General features: G+C 33.7%; 1 protein-coding gene across 6 annotated transcripts in view; it reads left to right on the top strand.

The window, feature by feature from the left end:
* Positions 1-14,380, top strand: part of CTNNA3 (catenin alpha 3) — a 1,674,060-nt gene that overhangs the window by 1,054,755 nt on the left and 604,925 nt on the right. For all 6 annotated transcript variants that reach the window (XM_072756138.1, XM_072756135.1, XM_072756140.1 and 3 more), the window contains exon 10: positions 10,449-10,541. In XM_072756138.1, the coding sequence (XP_072612239.1) occupies positions 10,449-10,541 (93 nt within the window). The remainder of the gene's footprint in view (positions 1-10,448; positions 10,542-14,380) is intronic.

Below are 14,380 nucleotides of genomic sequence, written 5' to 3'. Positions count from 1 at the left end.
ACCTCAATTTAGGTTCTGGAACATACTTCAGGTAATTTATTAGGAGTAGCACTCTAACAACCAAAACTGTTTAAATAACTTGTGTGTGTGTGTGTGTGTGTGTGCATGTGTGTTTTCATCTCATTCCTTCTGCAATTATACAACCTGACACAACATATTCAAGCCTGATTCTTAGAACAACATTGACATATGTCCACTTAGACAAATGAATATTTTCATCTTTAATGACTCATTGGAGAGGAACAAGAAGTTTGAATGCAAATTTGCATAGAATTGGAAAATGTGGGTAAAATAAGAAAAGAAAAAACTTAGGACTATTTTATAATCCCCTTGATCAATAAAAGCATTACCTTGAACCTGCTGCAAACAAACACACAGACACATACATGCATACACACACCATGTATAGAATACCTTTAACATTCCAAACAAATGGAATTTTTATTTGTTGTTAAGGTCACTTTTGGGTGGTCTGAATTTGTCATTGGCAATGGGCTTTGATTCATTTAATATTTGCCATTATATTAAATAAATTAAATAAATGAGATAAAAGCAGTGCCTGGTTCTCCCATTCAAATTATTATCCATATTTGTGAATCATCATTTTAATATAGAGGTATCTGAAGCAATAAACACTATTTTCTATCTAGTAACATTTACTCATATGTATCTGTATTTTCTGGAAAATCTACTTTTAAATGGTTTTAGATCCTCAGATTTTGCAGTGTCATGATTAATATGATCATCTTAATTAATATTAAAAGTTCAAATAAAGGTACAGAAATTTTATATTCTCTTCAAAATTAAATTTATTTGATTTTTTGCTTATAAAAATGATTCATTCTCATTATAAAAACTCAAATTATAAATTTTTAAAAGTGTGAAAAAGAAAAGTTGAAGCTATCTTGAGTCTTCTCAGAGGTAACCACAATTACCATTTTGGTGAACAGTATTTTAGATATCACACTTTAGTACATACACACACACACGCACACCTATTCATCATTCATCATCTTTATAAATGAGATCATGTTATAAAATCTGTTTACCTTCTCAATGACATGTTTCTCAGTCAAAACATATAGAACTATTTCATCAATCATCTTTGTTTTTAATTAGATAACTATATAGTGAAAAAAATACTTGGAAGAAATTCATGCAATATAGAAACATGCAGCTAAAATGGAATGCTTCTCTTTATGGCAATAAAAACTTTTTTCCCTTTATATAACTCATGTTAATTTGGGGGGGTTATCACTTAGACTTTATATTTTGCATTTATACATAATTATAATACATAATTTTATTTAAATAGGAATACCTTTTATATATATTCTATAATATTTTTACTTAAATTATAGATGTTTTATGTTAGAGATTTTTTTTTTACTTTTTTTTACAGAATCATAGTATTACATATTTTAATATATTCTCCATAGATCAATATTTAGATTCCTTTTCACTTTTACAAGTGAAGTTTCAATGAACCTTCCTGTGGCTATTTGTTTGTTCATATATACAAGTGTTTCTGAAGGAAAGATTACATTAAGTGGAATTGCTGCATTTTTGCAAATTTTAAATTTTTATACAGCTCTCTAGAAAATTGGCCATTTACCTTCCAATTACTTCCCTATACCTTCAGAAATACTGAAAATTATCAAAAATTTTAATTAGTGCTAATATGACAAGGGAAAAATGTAACTTTCTTGTTTTAGTTGTATTTCCTGCCTGATAGATCAAAAGGCATATTGGGAATCTTTTAATATACTTAATTATATTTCCTATGTGAAGCGTATGTTTGAATATTTTGTCCATTTTTTAATGCCCCCTTTTCCTTATTGATGTTTAAGAATTACTTATGCCTTAGGGATACTAATCTTATTTGGGCTATACTATACCAAATACTTTTTGTTCATCTTGACTTTAAGTTTTCACTATTTTGAAATCTAAAAAAATTTTATGCTGTGACATATGCCAGTCTTTGATGTACATTGAATTCCCCCATCCCTCCTCCAAGCAGTAGCCAATTGGGCCATCACCATTATTTTTTTCCCATCACTCTGAAAAGCATTAAACTTTAATGTGTTTTAATTACTCACTTACTATACTTTCCTGTATTCTTTTTTGTAAATCGTCTTTGCTCGTCTTTCACATATTCTTCCCGATGTACGCTAAAATTATGCTAAGTTACATTTAGATCTATTAAATTAATAGACAGGAAGAGTTGAAACTTTATTTTACAATATTGAGCATTTTCATTCAGGAATATGATATTTTTCCCCATTTATCCAGTTCTTTTGTGTCATTAAGTAAAATTTAATATATACACATATGCATATCACAATATGCACATCTGTATGTATATGATATAGTTGTACTATATCATAGTACTAGTAGTAGTTGTACTACTATGAAATAGTTGTACATTTCTTAATAATTTTTATATACCATGAAATTTATAACCCTAGTTGCTACAATGTCAGACATTGGGCTACTAAAATTTTATTTTTTGCTAACTGATGTAAAGAAAAGTAATACATATTCATCCTGAATTAAAACATGTTGCTAAATACTGAGTGATAATAGCTTTTCAGAAAATTATCTTGCATTCTTTAAGTAGGCAATTTTGTCACCTTCCGTATAATATTTGCAGTTATCAGGTATTTCTCAGGTTCATTTGCATTGACTAGAACCTTGAGTAAAATATTTATAACCTTAGTGATAGTGGAAATGCTTATCTTAATCTTGACTTTTGAGCAGGATATTTGCTGTAAATTTCTGGAATTTGTATCAAGAGTGATTCCTTCTAGACAAATCTCACTAAGGTTTTTTTGTTTCTTTGTTGGCTTAGCTTTCTTTTGTCTTAATTTAGCATAGGCATAAAACTATCATCAAATGCTTTTCTGAAATCCGTTGAAATATAGCAAAACAAGGTATCTTATAGATAGATTTTCCAGTTTATTCCTAGGGTTTATTCTTAGGGTAAACCACATTGTCTTGCTGTATAATTATTCTTTTATAATTCTTTTATAATTAGATTTAAGTTGCTAATATTTTAGCAATATTTAGTAATATTATTTAGTAATATTCTTTTATAATTCGTTTATAATTAGATTTAAGTTGCTAATATTTTATTTAGAAACTGCTTGATAGCTCTGCCCCCTGTCTAATTCCTACCTAATTTTGTTATCAGGTTACATAATCACTAACAGGCTTAGTCCTAGGCCTCTGAGAAAGGCTTGTCTGGAAACAAAACATGAGTTACATTATGTTCTGCAGGAGACACTAAAGCTCCTTTTCTTTTTTTTTTTTTAGAAAATGTCCTACAATGTGCATTTTATTCCATACCATTATACAATGTTTACATATAGTTATAACTCTTATGAAAATGTTTCTTCTTTACCAATTGTACATAGTGCCTAAATCTTTCACTTTAACATAGAGAAATGGAGAGTGGAAATCCACATCGAATGCTATCCTATAAGTTGTAATGAGCTGCAAATGTGCCAATGAGGAGGCTAGAAGTCTTACAGGAGCAGCGTGCCTTACAAACTCTTGGCTTTAGTGAATTCGGGCATACAGGACCCACAGTCTCATCTTGTAGTAAAACTCAAGACAAAATAAATTAGTGTTGGAGTCAGTTATCATACCTCTTTCCATTTGCCATACTTGCCAGCATTTGGCAACCAGCGTGGGCCATTTGAACAATTATTTTACTTGATTAAAAATAAATTAATTAAAAGCTAAGTTGTGACTCTTCAGTTGTTTCCAATTTGATATCTTAAGTGAAAGTAAAACTTAAAGAAACTGCCCCCCAAGCTTTGTTTAGTACGATGACCATACTAGAGGAAAAGTGTATTACTTTTCTTTGAAGTCCAACTGTCTAAAGCTTTGTGGAATATTGAAAATTAATTTCAAAGGGAGATTTTATTTCTCCTTGCTTGCTTGTCCTGAATTTCTGCTGTTGTCACCTTCCTCTAAGGCCCATTTTTCATTCTCTCTTTGGGAATGATACGATCTTAAGCATACTAATTTGTGCATTCATGCATTTATTCAGTCACTGAAGATCTATTATTGTTTGACTATCATGTATCAGGCCCTAGGAACTGAAAGCCTGACTATGAGCAAACACAGGTAAGGACCCTGTTATTATACAGCAGATAAAATGGTTGCTAATCAAATAATCCCTTCAGTGAATGTATAATCACAAACTGAGGTCAAGCTGTAAAAGAAAAACCTCACTTCCGTCAGGGGAAGGCTCCAGGGTGGGTGGGAAATGCAGCATTGGTGAAAAACTGTTTAAGGAATTGCTTTTGAGCAGGGATCTAATGGATAGCAGTTAAGCAAGCCTAAGGGATATAAGGGTGACAGTTAAGAGGGAGGAGGAACATATTCCAGGCTTTAAAAAACAGCATGTGCAAATATCCTGTGGCAGAAGGAAGTGTGGGTATCTGAAAGTAGGTTTAATATCTGAAACAAAGAAAAAAAGAACTACTGGTGATGAGGGTGGGGACTAGAAAACATGATTGAGGAGATGTTTGAGAAGTGACATAAAGAAATGGATAGATGTGCAAATGGGTGAATGTGTATTGTCAAGGTAGTCTTTAGTTCTCTGCTTTGAGTTGGAAGACATATGAGACTACCTTACCACCTACAAAGCTGACCATGGAGGCTAGTTTGATCATCAACATTCCACTCCCAACACTCTAAGAATGGACCTCCATATGGCTGAATCGCTGGACAACTTCAGGGATTACTTACTCAGCCTCTCAGTATTTGATATTTGAGATCATGTTCTTGAAACTTTCTCTTCTCTCAGCCTCTATAACATCAGTAACCTTCTCCATCCCCAACCACTTTTCTAAGAGCCATAGCAAGATTATCTTCTTCTATCAGCCTAATAAATATTGGTGTCTCAGTTACCTTCCAAAGACTATTTGCTCCCCACACAATCATATCCTATTACATTTGATAAGTTAGTGACTCTAAAATTCTGTTTCTGAAATTCTCTGTCTTGAAAATGTTTACACAGAAGTTGCATGACCATCTGCCAGAGAGGAAAATGAATGAAATGAGACAGTGACCTTTATCCCCTACTGAGAGCTAGGCTACACAGTGACATGATATTACAATTAACAATGTGAACTATATATAAGCAATTTATGTGTAGCAATGGAAATTCTTCAAACATCACAGTTTGCTTCATGTTCTGGAGAAATAATATCACAGGTAAATATCTGTGTGAGAACTCCACAGTGACAGACTGAATGATATATGATGAACAGCTGTCCAAATAGTGAGCTCACTCAAGCAATAATAGGATTTCCGTTGTCTAATATGACTGAGAGGACAACTAGTGCTGCTGAGATTTCAAATAAAGCTTGATATTAGAATGTTGAAATATAGCATGTTCTAGTATTCAGTACTTTTTTTTAAGATTTTTTAAAAATTTATTTATTTGAGAAAAAGAGAGTACAAGGAGAGGGAGGGGCAGAGGGACAAGCAGACTCCCTGCTGGGTGTGGAGCCTGATGCTGGGCTCAAACCCAGGACCCTGGGATCATGACCTGAGGGAAAGTCAGATGCTGAATGGACTGAGCCATCCAGGTGCCCCTCTGGTATTCAGTACTTTTAAAATACAATCGCTTTAACAGGTCAGAACAGAGTAATGATGAAAAGCAGAGTTGAGCAGATAGCATGGTAGACTGAAAAGTCATTGAGAATACCTCAAATCCCCAAAGATTTTTTTTTTAATAACTGTCCTTGGCTCTATCATTAGTGAGTCATTTTTGGGGGGGTCAAGCATGGTCATCTCTCTGACCTTAATGGAAACTGAGGGACAGAACTAGCCTAACTGACAGGGTTCTACAAGGCCAGATTCCAAAGTAGAGTATTTCTCACCTAAGACCATAGATTAGGGAGTGAAAGGTACTGTGTTGTTTAAATTTTATTTATTTGAAAGAGAGAGGAAGAGAGTAAATGGGAGCAAAAGGGAGAAGGAATCTAAAGCAGGTACTGCATTGAGTACAACCTCTAGCACAGGCTCAATCCCACAACCTCAAGAACATGACCTGAGCAGAAACCAAGAGTCGGACCTTTAACGGACTGAGCCACCTAGGTGCCCCAGGTCCCATGCTCTATGTCATGTGAAAGAGCAGAACCAAAGTTCAGCAAATAAAAAGTTTGACAGGAACATACAAATTGATATCCAAAACTATTTTAGGGACCAGAAGAGAAGAACAAACATTAACAGGATGATCACAAATGTTAATTCTTTTAGGAATCATCTGACCAGGCTTTGTTGCTTACAATTTCTTTTTACTTTAACAATCCAGGTAGAGAGAGCAGTATATTTAGTCAAGTTTGAAAGGTCTAGAATGGACATACATCTTGGAGGGCAAGAAGGCTTGGTGAGAAGAAGAGAGGCTCATATGAAAGGCACTGTTGTAAAATATATAAATAAGTAAAATCACCCTTTAGCATGACATGTTGCTATTTAAAGATTTATCTCGGGCAGCCCGGGTGGCTTAGGGGTTTAGCACGACCTTCAGCCCAGGGTGTGATCCTGGAGACCCGGGATCCAGTCTTGCGTCGGGCTCCCTGCATGGAGCCTGTTTGTGTGTGTGTGTGTGTGTGTGTGTGTGTGTGTGTGTGTGTGTCTCTGTCACCATGAATAAATAAATAAAATCTTAAAAAAATACTTCTTTTGCAGTTATTAGATACACTATCAGTAATGATTTTAATGATATAGTTTTTGTTTTTAAGATGTATTTGACAGAGAGAGAGCAAGCGAGAAAGAGTAAGAGAGCACAAGCAGGGGAAGGGGCAGAGGGAGAGAATCCCAAGCAGACTCCTCTTTGAGTATGGAGCCTGATGTGGGGCTTGAACCCAGGATCCTGAGATCATAAGCAAAGCCAAAACCAAGAGTTGAGTGCCCAACCAACTGAGCCACCCAAGTGTCCCAGTTTATTTTTTTTTATAAAAATGAAAGAATATCGTGTTCTGGCCTTTTTCTTTTAATAAATTTATGAATTTACCTGAGGGTTTTTGGTCCCTTTATTTAGGATAATTTAGACTGACGTTCATGGACTAGGCTAAGAATGTAGTACAATATCAGTAAAAAGTTATTTCAGTGAAGGAACTTCTTTCAATACTTTTAATTCAGGGTGGTATAAAAGAACACACACATCTCTCTAATTAATAGTCTCCCTGTCATTGGATGGTTTGAATATGTTTGTTCTCCCTGTTTGATTTTGTCTTCCTATCTATACAAGAGATGATTAGAGAATAAGATCAGAATGCACAAAATGCTGACCTATGAACTAAGCTAGGAGACTGTTGGTTTGGTCAAGACAGTGTTGCTGTTTGTTTGTTTTTCATCTTGTTTTAATGAGTTTTAATGCCTTTAGGGAGGGCATACACACGTTCACCTGGGGACCTACCAACCCACCCAACCACTGAGTTGTTATCAAGATTCTATGTTTGTATATCCTGCATGAGTCCTGAAAATGCTTCAGTTTGTAGCTCTCAGATTAGACATTTTGTCAAATGTCCTTAGGCTCTTAAAGTTTTAATTCTGTAAAACTTCCTAAGAGACTGTTCTTTCCCACCCTGCATTGGTAGAGAGACAAATGAACTGGAAGGAAATCTATGCATGGTCAAGCCTAGCTGGTAGCATCAAGCCATCTCCACACACTATCTTATTTAATCAAGCCACTCCAGTGACCTAGGTATTATCATACCCATTTTTCAGGTTACAAAATAAGCTTAGAGAAGCTAACATTTTGTCCATAGTAAATAAAATGTTCATTAGTTGTGGAAATCAGATTCAAGCCCAGATCTGTTTGTCTCTTAAACCTCCCTATGTCATAGAGACATGACTCCTCCCTTTCCTTTAGTGGGCAGAAGTTTTCAAAAGGATCTCTTGAATAATGAAGCTTTACACAGACTTTGAAATGTTGTCAATGTTAGATATACAAAGGATGTCAGATGTCTAAATATCTCAAACACTTTTACAAAATATTTTATTTGCATGCTGCTTTCTTTGATTAATAGGGAGTTGCCTTTATGCTGTGCTTGGAAATATAACTGGCTGCCACACAGAATTTAGGAATATTGTTAGAAGAAATTTAGCTCTCACTTACATACTGATATAGCTTTGGAAAATATGTCACAAGTCACATAAACTAGAAATGTAAAGAGATTTTATTTCTATCACTTAACTTTTTTTTTTTTCATTTTGTCACAGAAACTAGCTATCTCATAAATTCAAATTTGTTTGTATTAAAAAATCACTAAAATTCTACTTGCCTTAATCTGGAAATAGTACTTGATTATTTAGAAAATTTATCTGACATGAAACCATTCTGGTAAGGAGAATTTCAAGTGTGTCTAAATAAAAGAAGACAGAGTGTTAGGATGATCATTAATAGAGTAGAAAACTTTTAGCTGTGCTATATTTTCAATTGAGAGTTTTGTAAAACCTAAATCTGTTCACATAAATAGATTTTTTATAGGCAGGATATATCCACGTTATGTTAGTCACTGATTGGCTTACAATAAACATGGTGTCCAGCAAATGTCCAATACAAGAATATCTTTTTTTTTAAAGGGAAAAAAGAAAAAGATCATCCTTTAAAAAAATAAAGGAAATGAATATTTGGGGCATGATTTTGTGATTTTTAAATTTTGGCTTAACCAGCATTTATCTGATTTGACCAAAAGATTGAGCCAATAATTTCTAATTTTTAAAATTTTGCTTAAAAGAAACAGTGTTCAAATTTGCAGATGGAGATTTTCTTCAGTGCAGTGCAAATTATTAGAAGACATGTCAAAGTGATTAGATTGCTGAATCGTACTTTCTGTGAGTGGGTCTCAGGGGTAGGAGGGGGTATGGAAACTACTGCCCTTTTCAAATAATTCACAGATGTGCTAATTGTATGTCAGATATGAAAGTTGAAGCATTGTGACCTTCAAGCCAACAAAAGCCCTTTTCAAGCAAGCCATTTTCATATACCTTAATAAAGTGAACAATGCCCTTCCACAGTTAAATAATGTATTGCTTTTATTTCATTATATGTAAATACAATCAAGGAATTTGTTTCACTGTTCACATATTAAAAGTAATGCTATGAAAACAGACTATAAATCCACTTAAATTACTTTTGTGGTACTATACAATTGTGATCTAAGAATATATTTGTTGTTTGCTTCTATTGCACCTAATGTGTGGTTTCTCTGAAACTGAATGTATTTTGGATTTGAGTAGTAAAGCCTGCAATGTGTTGATGTATATAATAACCAAGACAGACATTAGGAAAGTTAACAAATGATAGAAAAGCTCTTCCCTTGAAATAATGAAGACAATGACAGCTTGTAGATCAGAGGAAACACTACTGCTCTATGCACTCACTCATCTGCTAGCAAGAACAACACTGAATAAGAGTGAGGGTCAAAGGAAGAGAAAGGAATCCCATGCTTTTCTCATGGGTCTTTCATGACATTAAGAAAGTATCTGTAGGAATGCCTGGGTGGCTCAGTGGTTGAGCGTCTGCCTTTGGCACAGGGCATGATTCTGGGTCTGGGAATCGAGTCCAACATGGGGCTCCCTGTGAGCAGCCTGCCTCTCTCTCTGCCTATGTCTTTGCCTCTCTCTCTCTCTCTCTCTCTCTCTCTCAAATAAGTAAGTAAATCTTTAAAAAAAAAGAAAGTATTTGTAAATATTGGGCTTAGGTAATGGACATTAAGGTGATTATTTAATCAAGCACCCATTTCGTTGGAAAACAATGCAAATTTCAAAAGGAATAACGTATAAAGGAATATAGGTGTTACTAATGCTTGAATCAAATTGACTGCTGGAATATCGAACAGTGCCCACGAAGTTATAGTAGAAAAGCAAGAACAGGAAGAAGAATTTAATTATCTTGTATTTGTCCAGCTTTGTAATATATTTGATGCAGAATAAAACATGAGTAATGATATAGTCATGCTTAATGCTACTTAAATATGTATAATAGACCACTGAGGAATGAAAAAAATAATAAAAGAATCATAAACTTAAGAAAAAACATAATCATATGAGATTCCAAGAATCTAGTAGCATTCAATCCATAGATAAGCCTTTTCTTTTTCAATTCTGTAGGAATCCATAATAGCTATCATCTTATTATGGGTTACATGTTGATACAAAGAGACTGGATAGGGTTGACTGATTGACTTATCAGTCTTCCTTTTTGTTTTAAACAACTTTCTAGAGCCCTTTGTTGTTAATTATTTTAACAGATACTCTGAGTAGTTCCATAAAACATTGCAGTGACATTTATGAGAATGCTGTTATCACTGAGATTTTTCAATGACTATATACATTCTCTAACTTATTTAGGATAACAAATGTTTCTGCATTTCCTTACTAATTTGAAATAATTTCCATTATTTTGGCTTGTATTTAAGGTGGCAAATCTTGCTTGTTCCATGTCAACAAATGAAGATGGGATTAAAATTGTCAAAATTGCAGCCAATCACCTGGAAACCTTGTGTCCACAGGTATGATAACTAAGTTGTTGTCTTGTTAATTAAACTAACTATAAAAATTATATATAATACTTATGACATGAATTTGAAAAAAAGACAAGAAATGTTTCCTTGTCTGCAATTCAGAAGTTTTTGTTTGTTATTTGAAAAGCAACATACTTTTAGGAATAATTTCTAGGTTAGTGTCTTGAACCATGAATCAGTATACAGCTAAGGGCAATTTTAAACACCTTGTCTTAGAACAATCAAGAGATGATATAGATAACTACTTCCTAAAAAGATCACAAATGTTGTAAGGATATGAAATATAACAATGACTAGAGACTTCAAATCTCTGGATATCCACTGAGATTCTCATTATTCTAAAAGTAGTATATGTGTTCAATTCTTGATTTACCTTGCTGATAATTTATCTCTAAGAATATTGAGGAAGTAGTAAGGGAGATTCCTCCATTGGACTTAATGTTAATTAACAAGTAAAAACTGGCTGGAGAAGTATAGTCCAGAGGACCTGCAACTGAGATCTCACAATTGATGTCCGTTTTCTGTGAGATCTCACAAGGAACCAGAATACTACAGTGGGGTCCCTAAAGTGATTGAATCATTTATACTCCCTTCTGCAGCCAAGGAGAGTTTGCATTTATCCACACTGTGGATTGCATTTGATGCTGTCACCTTTTAAATGTCTTTTGAATCTGAAGAGTTTTAAATATATCTCACTTGTTTTAATTTATTATTTTCTGATTACTAAAAGGAACGTTTTGTTTCAAATGCTTGTTAACCATTTGGCTTTCTAATTCTGTGTATTGCCTAAATCCTTTGCTATTTTTAGTTGGGTTGTCTTTTTTATTATTACATTGCTTGAGGTTGTTAAAAATATCTTTTGTTGACTATAGCTTTTCATTTAACCTTTGAAATAGTATTTGATCATTGAAGATTTTTGAAACTTTAATGATCCATCTTTCAGTTACTTCCACAGATATTTATTGAGCATCTACTGTGTATAATGGTTTGTTGACTTTTTTTGCCTTAAGAAATTTTCCCAACAAAGATGTTAAATAGTTTTCATATTTTCTTTAAAAAAGGATGAAGTATCATTAATTAACATATGGATATTTACTTCATCTAAAATTTATTTTTATGTCTAACCTGAGGCAGAGATTTTTTTTTTTTACAGTGGTAGCCACTGGGCCAATCATGTGATGGTGATAGTTGATCCTTTTCCCTATTAATGTAAAATGCTATCATTGTTTCACACACATGTACACACTTTTTAAAACATTTCTATTATTTTATATATACATATATATACATATATATACACGTATATGTATATACTGTACCTATTTGTAATACATGCATACATATACATGTTTTATATAGTGCCTTATATATGTATGCTGCATATCTATCAAATGTATATTTTATTTACTACTATTCTTTTTTATTTACTACTATTCTATATGTAAATATATATTGATAGGTAAATTGAAATACATTTCAAAATATACAAGTTTCTGGGTTCCCTGTTCTGTTCCACTGGTTTATGTCTTTATTCCTGCAACAATATTGCAATGTCTTAATTATGGCCTTACACTAAATATGGTATCTCCAGGCAAATTGACTCACCTTGTTTTTTGTTGTTATTGGTGGTGATTTTTTGTTTGTTTATTGCTCTTATTTTTTGCTTGTTCATATAACTTTCAAGATAAACTTGTCAAGTTCCATGAAAGTACATTAGAATTTTTATTGAAATTGTTAAAATGTCTTGAATTATTTTGGGAATAATGGCTCTTTGAATCTTTCCATTAATAAATGTTTTATTAGTAAATGTTATTTTAAATGTTTTATGTATCTCCGTAGTCAAACTTTAAAAAAAATGTAATTCTGGGGCTCTTTAGTTTTTTTTTATTATTTATTACAATAAATCCATGACTACCTGCTGATGACTTCCAAACCTTTCTCTCCAGGCCAGATCTCTCCCCTAAAGACCACACTCAGATATAGTATAGTCTTGACATTTGCATTTTGACATCTAGAAGACATCTAAAACTTAAGCCAACATGGAACTTCTGATTGTTGCATTCCCATCTCATTCTGCTACTGAATGAGAGCAGTAGCAGAATGAGATGAAATGATACTGAAGAGTCTTACTGATTTAATCTAATGCATGGCTATTTGCCTGGTTGCTATGGGAAAAAACCTGGAAATTTTCCTTTCTTCATTCAGTAAATATTTATTGACCATATACTATGTGGTATCTGGAGGGTAAATAGTAAAGAAAACAAACAGATGAAAATCCTTGTTCTTGTGAAGTTTTTATCCTAATGATATCTTTAAAAAAAGATTTTATTTATTTATTCATGAGAGACACAAAGAGAGAGGCAGAGATAGAGGCAGAGGGAGAAGCAGACTCCCTGCGGGGAGCCTGATGAGGAACTGGATCCCAGGACCCGGGGATCAGGCCCTGAGCATTCTGCGGATGCTCAACTACTAAGCCACCCAGGCATCCCTATTCTAATGATATCTAATGGCTGTTTTTCCTATTGAATTCATTAACTAGTCCCATCAATTTCACCAAAAATATTTATCTTGAATCTATATACTTTTCTCCAGCTTATCTGTCCACATCTTAGCTTATACCATCATTTCTATCTTGGACCACAGAAACATCATTTTATATGATTTCCATGCCTATACTTCTCTTTAACCTACTTTCTATCTAAAGGCTAAAGTAAATTTTGAAGATATTTACAATGGCGATTGCTTTTCTTAGCTTTTATAGTAAAATTCATTTTTTATGCCTTATTCAGACTTATATAATATAATAAACTTCCTACTGCCTAACTTCCAGCCCCACTCTGTATTATTTCCCTTTTCACTCATTAGATCTCTGCATATTGGCCTTTTTGTTTCTAGAATACAGCACGTTAGTTCCCACCTGAGGGAGTTTGCACATAGTAGTTCCCCAGTATTTTCTTTTCCATATGGCCAGATCCTATTATGTTCATTTTGTAAGGACTCAGCTCAAATATCATCTTCTCAGATATCAATTTCCCTAAGTCATTCCTTCAGCTATATTCCATTATGTCACCATATTTATTTCTTTTAAAGTCTCTGTCACTACCGGAAATTATGTATTATTTTGTTGCTTTTATTGTACATTCTCCATACTCAAACATAAAGTTCATGAAGCCAATGATTTAATCTTCCTTTTCACTACTTATAACCTCCGTACCTAGCAGAAATGCAGCATATATATGCAGTGTATATGAACGATGGTTTCTAGAATGATAAATTATTCTATATTTATAAAGGGCAGTGAGGTTTTTGGCAACACCCTTATGATACTTTTCCTAACATGATGTGTCTTCTTTTTGACAACGTGAAAAAAATCATGGTATAATTAGTTGAGCTGTAGCTCATGAAAAAAAAAGTCCTAAAAAAGGCTGATTAATTGTAGTTGTTAATCAAGGGTGAGCTCTGTGCTGGTGGCTACAGCTGATATGCTCTTGACTTAGCTCATTTCAGTGTTTTTCTAATGAGTTGGGTAAGACTATAAAATAATATTCTTAAAACATTCAGTTAAAAATAAGAGAAGGGGAGCAGCCCAGGTAGCTCAGAGGTTTGGCGCTGCCTTCAGCCCAGGGCATGATCCTGGATCTTCAGGATCAAGTCCCACGTCAGGCTCTTTGCGTGGAGCCTGCTTCTCCCTTTGCCTGTGTCTCTGCCTCTCTCTCTCTCTCTCTCTCTCTCTCTCTCTTTGTGTGTCTCTCATGAATCAATAAATAAAATACTAAAAAAAAAATAAGAAAAGGGGCGCCTGGGGGGCTCAGTTGGTTAAGTGTCTG

Source organism: Vulpes vulpes, chromosome 4, assembly GCF_048418805.1.
Source record: "Vulpes vulpes isolate BD-2025 chromosome 4, VulVul3, whole genome shotgun sequence".
NCBI lineage: Eukaryota > Metazoa > Chordata > Mammalia > Carnivora > Canidae > Vulpes > Vulpes vulpes.
This window is presented reverse-complemented; position numbering and strand designations above follow the sequence as displayed.